At 42.2% G+C, this 11,610-nt stretch overlaps 1 protein-coding gene across 2 annotated transcripts in view; it reads left to right on the top strand.

Moving 5' to 3' along the window:
• The first annotated feature begins 923 nt into the window (after positions 1-923).
• The window catches only part of pard6a (par-6 family cell polarity regulator alpha), a 40,376-nt gene continuing 29,689 nt past the window's right edge, over positions 924-11,610 (top strand). For both annotated transcript variants that reach the window (XM_080437976.1, XM_080437975.1), the window contains exons 1-2: positions 924-1,453; positions 7,483-7,705. In XM_080437976.1, coding sequence (XP_080294102.1) covers positions 1,346-1,453; positions 7,483-7,705 — 331 coding nt within the window. In that variant the 5' untranslated portion in view covers positions 924-1,345. The remainder of the gene's footprint in view (positions 1,454-7,482; positions 7,706-11,610) is intronic.

Raw genomic sequence — 11,610 nt, 5'->3', positions numbered from 1 at the left:
TCATACATACAGGGAGGGGACATTGGGATGATAATCACACTCACCCAGATGGAATGGGGGGGGGGGGGCATGGATCGTTCGAAAAGAACAGATCTCTAGGCAACCCGCTCGCATCTGGTCCTTTTGGCAAGCGACACCGCCGTACTACGGATTATAGCACAACGGGGCACGCCCCGCCCATTTCGCATAGCTCCAGTTTCGCTTGGAGGTAGGGTTGCCAAGTCCGCTTATTATAAGCAACTTAAAAGGGACGTGCTGGCCACTGGGAAATTCGGGAAAATTCCAGAACGGCTGCGCCATTTACGGGCCGCCAAACGGCCGGTGGGCCACCCAAAAGAAAACATTATATTAAAAAAATAAAAAGGGTTGCGTTTTTTGGGGCTTATTTCTAAAAGTGTAGTTGCTTAATTGGGTTTTGTTTCCTAATGTTGTTTAAAGCAGTGTTTCTCAAACATTTTCAAGTCAAGGACCCCCCAAATTAATATGTAGGCTATTTCTCTGCGGGCCGGACCCCCATCCATCTGAAAACATGTTATGCCAGGGACCCCACAAGATTTGTGTTGTTAAAATGTTTAAAAACATTCAATTTTAAGAAAATTATTCCAAGATTCTTTTTGAAAATACACGACGCGTTGTCGTGACTCGTGAGCTTAGATCGGCTATTTTCAAATAGCAAGGTCCGGGGTCGCTTCTTTTGGACTTGTTTTCATAGACCCTGACACCCAGTTGGCTTGTTTCTCTCTCAAAACCTGGCAACACTGCGTGGAGGAGATAGGGGAGGAGGAGGAGGAGGAGGAGAGCTCAGCTTGGAGGAGGAGGTGTGAGACAGAAGAGAGAGAGAGAGAGAGAGAGAGAGAGAGAGAGAGAGAGAGAGAGAGAGAGAGAGAGAGAGAGAGAGAGAGAGAGAGAGAGAGAGAGAGAGAGAGAGACATTATTATTATCACTCACTACCGTGTCTACTACTGAGGAAGGGCTATCATACAGGAGTACAGTACAGTCAGGCTATCGAGAGACGCATCGACACACAGGACAGCCGTCTGTGTTGATACAGTAGGACGGTAGTAGGAGGACCCGCACCTGTCGCCCTGCACCCCCCGGCCCGGGGTGTCCTGTTGTCATCCTGCTGTTCTGTCAGTGAATAATAATAATAATGCGCTGCTGACATCGGCAGCAAGGAGAAGAAGTGACAGAAACGTTCTTTTTACCCCTGCCCGATTAGATAACTCACACTACGGACGGGCAGACGGACACGGATTCTCTACTCTCTCATCATCCATGTGTGCCATTATTATTTCACGGCGGAAAGGAGGGACATTATAACACAATATAACTGCCGTGGATCTGGATGATCTTATCCGCAGTGCTGCTCCAGTCGGACAACAACACCATGTCGAGACACCAACGGACGCCGTTGAAACTCACCACCGACAATGTGGTGGAGGTCAAGAGCAAAGTGAGTATGAGGGATAATAATCATGAAGATGATGATGTTGTTGTTTATTCATGTTTATTAAAAACACAGCAGGGCGCATGCAGTGTTTTTTATCCTCAAATATGTAGGTGCACCCGGTCTACCGTCTAACCGTAGGGCAGTCATTTAAATGCAGAGCCCCCCTGCCATCCCCATAGACCACTGTTTCTCAAGCAGTGGGTCGGGACCCATTTGTGGGTCGTGGACACATTTGTATGGGTCACGAGTAAATATCCCTTTATTTGTTTCCTACATTTTGATTTAATTATTATTATTTCAAAATATTTTCCAAAAGATCCCCAAAAATCATGAATTAAAAACAAATTAAATGATTTTTGAATTAATAAATACAAATCTAAGAAATCCCATAAATGAGTCAACAAATGTTTAAAGAAGTAGTGAAAATAGCCGATCTACAAGCTCCTTAGAAGCTTGTAGATCTGCTATTTTCACCCGTTTGGGTCTTGAGTTTGGGTCTTCTGGGTCTTGAGCTAAAAAGTTTGGGAACCACTGCCATAGACCTCAACTGGATGGGACTAGGACTAGTGTGCGTTTACTCCATGGAGCCTCAAGGGCCATGATGTCGTGTCACCCTCTTCTCTCTCACCCTGTTGTTTACTATCTATCTATGAAGTAAGAAATAGGCCTACAGCATTCCTTCCTAATGATATCTTGGAAAACCATCTCCACTGGTTACTCACACAGCTGTGTGTGTGTGTGTGTGTGTGTGTGTGTGTGTGTGTGTGTGTGTGTGTGTGTTCGTGAGTGTGCACGCTTGATCACTTAATCCTTGATTATTTTGGGAAATAATAACTAGGACTGGGCCTTATGAACAGAATCAAATTTCACAATATTTTGTCCAAAGGAGATATTGAATTTTATTATAAAAAATTAAAAAGATCTACCAGTTTAGGATTTTAGCTATTTTAGATTATTTTTGTTGTTGTATAAAATAAGGCTAATGTGATTACAACCAGGAAAAGACAACACTTATGCCATATCTCGTTACAATATCCTAATTTCCAGATGATCACGATGTCGATATTATATCAACATATTGCCCAGCCCTAGAAATAAGCTCACATAAGGTGTATTTAAAAACATGTCATCCTCTGTTATCAGCCTTTAGCAAGCCTGCAGCTGCTAGGCTTTTTACACCATTGAGCATCCCCCCACCGTAGGCTAACTAACAGCTATTGATTACTCATTATTTAGACTGGCAGCATCTCCACTGATCTCTGGAGATTCTTCTTGGTCGTTCCCTCCACAGTTTGAGTCGTCTTATGCTGTGTTTCGATATGGTTAATTCCGCATTTCACATCAGAGCTCTCTCTGTGTTCTTGATAACATTGATATATTGTTTCTCTGTTGAGCAATACTAAACAGAGAAAGAATGCAGAATGAAGAATGCACGCACGCACGCACGCACGCACGCACGCACGCACGCACGCACACACACACACACACACACACACACACACACACACACACACACACACACACACACACACACACACACACAGTTGTGAATTATGTTTAGCCTACAGAGGAGATAGTTTTCCAAGATATTAGGAATGTAGGCCTATTTTTACTTAGATAAGTAAGTAGGATGACAAGGGAATGGAAAAAAGAGGGTGACGATGGTTCTAACCCACAATGCATTGAGTTTTGAGTATACTTTAGTTGAGGTCTTTGGGTTTGCAATGGGTCCACTGGACAAGTGGGTCTGCTCATTTAGCCACCCAACTGGAATTCGCCTGAGACCCATCAGGTTCCTTTCAAATCTGAGCCAATTCACTCTTAGTTATTTCTTAATAGATTGGATGTGGCTACCATGTCAAAAGGATTGGAGTATTTTGTATAATGAAGAACACCCACTTCAGGACCTGAGTACCTATCTAGTATCAGCTCCCTGAGAGCCTAGAATGAGGAGGGAAGTAGAAGTGTGAAAAGAAGAACCAGTTTGTCCACATGACACATGGATGTTCTACTGGAGAGACCTGTTGACAGTCCTGTTGAATAGTGTGATACCTACCACAACGACGTGTCTAAAAACGCATCTCTCTGGGGATATGCAGCTACAAGTTGTACATGGCAGAATCCTGATTTAGTTACAAAGTCCTTTCTTTCCCTTCTCATCTCTCTCTCTTTCTCTCTCTCTCTCTCATGCTGTCATTCTCTATCTAACTCTCTCTCTCCTTTTATTATTCATGATGTGAAACCACTCCAGCCACTCAATCTACTCTCCAGAGAGTTCTGTTGTCTGTCCATCTGTCTGTCAACAATCTGCTCATCATGACCCAGCATATACAGTTGTTTGGTAGGATATTATCGAGTTGACTCAGACATAGATAGCCTACAGTAGTATACATTACTAGCGTGTTGGAGAGTTGCACCAGTAGCTTGCCGAATTCATTTGCATTATGTCCCTGGATTGATTCTGGATGGAGACATGTGCTGCATGTCCTGCCACCTCTGCACTTGTTGTCTTGTCTCTCTGAAAGAAAAACAACACAAAGAGTGTGAGAGAGAGAGAGAGAGAGAGAGAGAGAGAGAGACGCACAGACTTCACTGATTCGCTCACTTCTGGCAAAATAACGTTAGGATTGACTAGATTATGATAGACATTCTAATGTAACGTAACATTCTAATGTAACGGTAATTACGGTATAATGTCACGATAATGTACAATTCCTAGTTTACAGCAATACTTTAGTTTTCCTTCATCTTTTGCCATCTCACAGCCTTTTATCCAGCACGAGTACTGCTGGTTTTACAAGCACTCCTATAGGAGAAGCAACAGTGTAGCTGCTGTGCAACAAGCTAGGGGTGCAACACTTAATTGCATTTTTTCCATGTTGATTTGTTGATAAAAAAAACACACAAGATTATTCAATTACTTGAGTAATCCATAGAATAATCGGCAGGAACTGTACAAGAAGAGGTGCGTAGTCAAAGCTCTGCGCATCATCAAGGACAGGCACCACCCCAGCCACAAACTGTTCAAACCCCTACAATGACCGCGGAGGGGGAAAACAGCCTACCGTAGTTGCAAGGGCCAGAACACCAGGTTTATGAACAGCAGAATATATATATATATATATTATTTAACCACTTATGCCCTGTATACTTCAACGTACGATGAATTGTGAAAATAGCCGATCTGCAAGCTCTCAACATATCACGTCGTTTCCCACACCAAAGACATCCTGTGTAGGTAGGTTAAAGGTTCTATGACATTCATTTTCACTTTTTTTATGTTTTTATGTTTTTTGGGGGGTTTTATGACCTCAATTACACCTAAAAAATCTGCACTTTGAACATTCAGTGGATTTTCTGTGGTCTGGGTTTTTTTGAATAATTAGGCTGAAAAGTAATCTGAGTTTGGCCCTTCGGCAGTGAGGTCACAGCCGATTAATCCCGCCCACTCTCCTCCTCGCCCCTCCCATCCCCTATCCTTTCCTTTGGGGGGGGCGGAGCAGAGGCGATGATTGACAGGCAAAATCCCTCACCAGCGACACCCGCAGGCAAAGATTTATTTTTTCATTGCAGTTGAAAAGGCTTTAGAAATGTGAGAGAAAAACACCTGCCATGGATCAATGGAGTGGAATTTTTTGTTAAAAAAATACACGTTTGAAGGACCATGACAAAGAATTTTAATGTGTGGTAAAACTGAACGTCATGAAACCTTTAAGATGAGCTGGTTCTGCACCAATGCATCAACATGGTTGGCTACCAATGATGACCAATATATAGTGAATCCCTAGTGCTAGCGTTTCAATCCTACAATCAACATCAGCTGTCTCTGAAGACCCCACAAGAAAAATGTAGTTTCCTGGTAAAAAAAATTGGTTTGAGGTATGATTACAAGGAAAATACTTGTAGGGTTAGGATTAGGCAATAAAACTGAAATTACTCTTCCTAGGCCTAAACCATTGCTGTCCTCACAAGTGTAGAAATACCAACGTGTGCGAGGGCGCTGGCACATTTGAGTTTTTGCTGTTTTCTCTTGCTTTGTGGCATAGTACCAAACCCAAATGATTAGAAATCAATAGTCTCTTGTCTACAGTCCTACCCAAAAGGCAGGAGTAATTAGCCGTGCCACTGTTCATTGTTTGAGCTTGTGTCCACGCTGGCTTAGGGTTTATTGTGGACTTTCATAATGAAAACACCGTGAACTCTATTCTACCTCAGAGATTCTAAAGTTGTGATTTAACCACTTAATCCCTGTATACTTCACTGACCGGAGTCCCACAGGCATCTATACTAGACCAGGTTCCTTTTCCCCTTATAGTCTTCACCAATTTATTTGCAATATAAGATCTACAAGCTCACAACACGTCCCATTGTGAGCTTGCAGATCTGCTATTTTCACCCAAGGTTCGCCCTAGAATAGGAATGCTAGGGTTCATGTGGTTAAACAAAGATTGTAAAGCGTCTATCACCTGTTTTCAGATAATGATTTTAGGAGTGAAATTATTAATTGAATAACTGATTAACAGAATATTACTCAAATAAAAAATGTAGTAATTGAATAACGGGTTTAGTGATGTGTCCCTCTAAAAATGTGTATGTGATCTAACTTTGTGCACGTCCTTAGTAGTAGTGGTGCCGGCCTACGGCAGAATAATCTAAATAGTAGTCTTCAAGAGACAAGAAGGTGGCCGCACACACTGGTAGTCAAAGTCATACCCTGAAGAAACCTGACGAAACGTTGGTTTCTTTTTACTCTGCGTCCAAAAATAAAGTATTAGTACCTTCTTGTCTCTTGAAGACTACTATTTATATTGTGATCTAACTTAACAAAAAAATGTGAACATTTGTCTTTGCTCCATATTATGAAATTAAATGTTATATCTTACAGTATGTGTTTGACTGCTGGGTAAACATAACAACTTTTTACACTATTCTAGTGTCATTATGGTCTGAATTAATCGCATAGATTAATTGAATAATTAGAGGATAGTATAATTGATTATGAAAATAATTGTTATTTGCAGCCCTAGCTATCTGTGATTGATTGTTTTGGTTTTCCAGTTTTCCGGAAATGTTTTAACAATTTATGATAGAATGTCAAATTTGATAGCGCACTAAACTGAAGCGTACATTGAATGAGAGCATCTCTGAAGGGCTTGACAATGCCAACAATCAGTTAGTATTGTATTCTGAATAAGGGTGAAATGGTGCGTCAATGGTGAGTCATGAAGTGCCCCATAGCAACAAACACAACTTCTGCAAGTATTGTTACTTTTAGACAGATGTAGGGAAGAGTGGGAGACAGTCTAAGGGAGGCACAGGAGAGATGGCTGGATTTTGTAGGGTCCAGGGCCAGCTGGCATACAAAAAGGGGCCTTAATGACCCTGAACACTTAAACAGGAACACCCCGAGTCAGGTTGAAGCTGGGTGGAGCTATGCTGACTATTTTATGGTGTCACAAAAACCTATGGGCCAAAAACAATGATGATAAAGGGATAAGGTAAATTGGCCTGCCCCTAGAGGAGGAACAAAGCTAACAGGAGTGTGAGGGAGTTGTCAATCAAAGCTAGTATGTGCCCTGAGAAGAGTAACTGCAGCCAGAGTAACTGAAAACACCTGCAGGGATTCCACCAGACCATTTTTAGCCTCTGCGCTCTGCAGAGAATAAAATAGCCGATCTACAAGCTCACAGCACGTTGCAACGCAAGGCATTGTAAGCTTGTAGATCTGCTTTTTTATTTTTGAAAACCTTTTTAATTTTTTAAATCTTGGTCTATAATGACATGCCCAACATAGAGACAGAAGGTTGAAAGTGTTTAAAAATCAAGACACATTGGCTGCATAATTCCATAATATCGATAATATCGTCACCAAAAATGTCAAATAATGGTGGATGTATCAGTCAGGCTCTACAATAAAGACACGGTTAAACGGACAGGTTAAAATCAGTGGAGTGTTTCTATTGTTTTAACCGCAACAACACATCTAGAATCACATACAGTTCATTGGTAACTTTGTCTTCATGTCTTTGCAGTACGAGGCAGAGTACCGTCGGTTTGCCCTGAAGAGAAACGGTCCAGGTGGCTTCCTGGAGTTCTACCGCCTCCTTCAGACCATCCACCGCATCCCAGGTGTTGATGTGTTGCTGGGATACGCCGATGTCCAGGGTGACCTGCTGCCCATCAACAACGATGACAACTTCCACAAAGCTGTCTCCTCCGCCAATCCCCTACTTCGTATCATCATCACCAAGAGAGGTAAGACTTCTTATTTTGCTCAATACTGGGAGCAGGAAAATACTTTTGTTTTGTAAGCATTGCTCACAGCCGTATTTTGACCTGCATTTGAAATATCCCACTTTTTAAATATCCCAACCTGAAGATGCGCATTGCATTGTTCACCCGAATGTTTTGTATACAACTGTTATGAATTATTAGAAAGTGCAACACTTCACCGTAAACCTATAACACAGCGGCTCCGATACGCCACTGTTGTATTTCCAGGTGTCACCGAGTGGTAAAAAATATTTGTGTGTGTTTTTAATGGGTGCTCCCCCGAGTGGCAGCGCAACGCTTCCAGTTAGTGCGTCAATACTGCGTCGGTGGCGGTGCTGGCAGTGTGAATTGGCCTTTAACCACTTACACTTCTATACTTCATTGACCAGGGTCCCCCAGGGGTCTATACTTTGTCCCCTCCTTTTTATGTTCAACACCAAATATCTTAGTTGACGATATTTTCGCCAAAGGTTAGCCTACTATGACATGTCCAGAATAGAGACAGTAGGGTTCATGTGGTTAAAGGCTGTATTATTCCTGCTCTGGCTGGCACCCAGTATGTGTAGCACGGCTGTGCGTAGTACACGCACTAGTCTGGACTATCGTGTATTTGGCCGAATGTCGTGCGACCGTCCACGCACGGCCGCCTGGTGGAAATACAAATAGAAAGAAGCGTTATGGTGAAAGAAAATATTATTTATTGAAGAACAATCGGTGGGGAAAGACATGTTGCAGGAAGCACATGCTTTATGGCACAGGATAGCTTTGGCCCTGCAGCCTAAAAACAATACGAAAAACCATGAATGAATAATCGATGATTCTGAACTACCCCTGTGTTTGCTTATATGTTGCTCCCACAAATACACATTATGAGCCTCCACCCCCGCCTTCCTCATCACAGTTTTCTCTCTCTTAGGGTATTCTACCTGTTGTCTCTGCTTGCTAGTGTTGAGTGTGTTGATGTTAGCTAGAGGCTCAGCTGCTGAGACCTCTTTGTTCGCATCATCAAACACTCTTTATTCCCAGTAAAGAACACCACCTGATTATTCACTAGATGGTGTGTCTCTCTCTCTCTCTCTCTCTCTCTCTCTCTCTCTCTCTCTCTCTCTCTCTCTCTCTCTCTCTCTCTCTCTCTCTCTCTCGCTCTCTTCCTGCTGTGCTGGTTCCCTGCTCATACTCGCATGAGCTTTTTATTATTGCCTTTATGGCGTTTCTGCTTTATTAGATAGTATACTGCAGAGAAAAGACAACAACGACAGTAGCATTTGTGGCAGCGTACCACAAAGGATGAAGAGCGTTCTCAAACGCATGGCACAAGCTGCTTGTGTCCGTATCAGCCTGCTGACCATCTGACATCTGGCCACTTGTGGATCAATCAGTGCTTTTACTGTATAATTGTACGTGGGAGGAAAGCTGGATCAACAGTAGAACAAATAATTGATTACTAAAATAGCAGATCTACAAGTACACAATGTATCATGGTGCAATGTGTGGTGAGCTAGTAGAAGGCCTATTTCTGCTATGTTTGTGCTACAACAAAGTATATAAACAGGTGGTTAATCAGACTAATCGATTTAGTCAATTAAAAAAATCGTATTAGAATTGCTTCACGTTGATTCATAGACAAAAAAGATTACAAACATTTTCCTGAAAAAACACGCTTCACGACTATTTGATTAATCGAAAAATAATCAATAGTCGCAGCCCTAATGTCATGCATTTACACTACAGTATATGTCAAACTGAACCCCTGTTAGCTCGCCATCCGTCTGCTGTCCTGCTGCTCACCCACCTCCTCCCCACAGCTCCATCTGCTTCCATGTACCATTTGGGAATCATGTTACTCCTGGCCAAAGTCTCTTGTAGTGATTTTCAGCCATTCTATTTTCAAAGACCCCCATTTTTAGGCTGTGCATTAGGCCAAATCCTGAGAGTGTACAAAAGGTTCCTATCTCAATTATATAGCTGGGGACCCTTGGAGGTCCCCGCCTCCCCGGACCCCATGTTGAGAACCTGTGTTCTATTTATAGTATGCATTCACATGCTGCATCTAGCTCTAACCCAGAGAGCCATGAAATCACATAGTCCCCCAAAACCAAACCTATTTCCATGTGTTCTCTTAACACCAATACACCTATTATATCTTGAATATGTCTTATATATGTCTGTCTTGAATATGAAATGAATGAAAGTTGCTCATCTGTATGAAATGCAGGCATGCATTGAATGTGCACTGGCATTTTTCCTTACCAGATTAACTCCTATCTCCTCCTCCCTGATATCTCCTTTCCCATATCATTATTTTATGTCTTCCGCTCTATCTTTTCAATCTATGTGTCTGCCTCAATCTGGTTGCCTCTCTCATCTTACTTCCCATTCATGCATGTCTCTCCCCATCCATCTCTTTTGTGCGCACTCTACAGCTCGTATTCAATAATTGTTACTCTGGTTTAGAATGCATTGCACTTTACTGAATCTCTCTCTCTTTCTCTCTCTCTCTCTCTCTCTCTCTCTCTCCTGCTCTCTCTCGCTCTCTCTCACACACACACACTATTTCTCTCTCTCTCTCTCTAATCTGTTATCGAGTAGAATAGGCTGTCATTGTTCAAGATTTACAGACAAACGCAAGTCTAATCAGATTAACTCCATGGCCTCAGGATGAAGAATGAATTGTGGTTTCAGGTGAAAGAGAGTCAATGAATGACAGGAGGGGCAAAAGACAGACAGAGAACGATGAGTCAGATTGGAGAGAAGTAGAAAGAATCTATCTGGCTATTTCAGAGCCATAGAGAGAGGGATGTGCTACAGTACATGCATGCACGCACACACCCACACGCACACGCACACACACAGGCACGCACATGCACTTTCAACTAACAACATCCTGTTTAATAGAGCACTATTAAACAGGATGGTCAGTGTGTGCGGCATTCAACAAACAACCAGCAAAATGTTGAGACATGTTTCATAATCTCACTTCACCCCAAGGCATTAGATTGAACACACACACGTGTGCATTCACTCACAATGGATTATAAATGTTAATCTCTGTTTTGCCTCAGGAACCAGCAAGCACCTCGTTAGTGCAGAGTTGAATAATTACCCAACAAACATATGCTCACACAATTATTTATCCCTTGAGTAAAATACTATTCATATAACACCTTCATATTCATAACAAAGAAAGAAATATCCTATTAGAGTTGAAGGGTCTTAAATGACCATACATTGTATGCTATGTCTCATGATGCCGGACACTTCAGGCTAATATCCACACATTGTATGCTACTGTATGTCTCATGATGTTTGACACTTCAGGCTAATATCCACACATTGTATGCTACTGTATGTATGTTGGACACCAGGCTAAGTTTATGTCTTTGTCAAATCTTGATAAAAGGAGTAAAGTTAAGTAGGCCTAAGTAGCCTTCGGAACCAATGGTTCCTGAGCCATGTGGCCATATACTATAGGTTAGGAGCCTATCTCATGTTTCTGTAGCCTGAGGCAGCTTGCTGTACAAGTACAGTACGCCACTTGGACATGATGCTAGTATGTGACGGGTATTTATCCCCAATACAACCCAAGCAGGGAGGCATTGAGTACCGTTTTTATAGTCTTTGTTATGACTTGGCTTAAGGGATTGAACCCTGACCTCCCAGTCTCAGAGTGGACACTCTGACCACAAGGCCACTGAGCTGGTTAACCCATTAAGACCTGAGGTAAATTCTACAAATGCCTTCTAAATCTGTAGTTCTCACACTAAATAGCCAGCCTGATCTCCAAGAATTTAGTATACATTGCACGTATACATTGCACGGATCCAGTGCACGTCATTCCGTGCATAGTCGCCTAGAAACCCAGAAAATCTGTGCATATGTACGGCGAT

The sequence above is a fragment of the Gymnoscopelus braueri genome, assembly GCF_963280865.1.
Source record: "Gymnoscopelus braueri genome assembly, chromosome: 9".
Classification (NCBI taxonomy): Eukaryota; Metazoa; Chordata; class Actinopteri; order Myctophiformes; family Myctophidae; genus Gymnoscopelus; species Gymnoscopelus braueri.
This window is presented reverse-complemented; position numbering and strand designations above follow the sequence as displayed.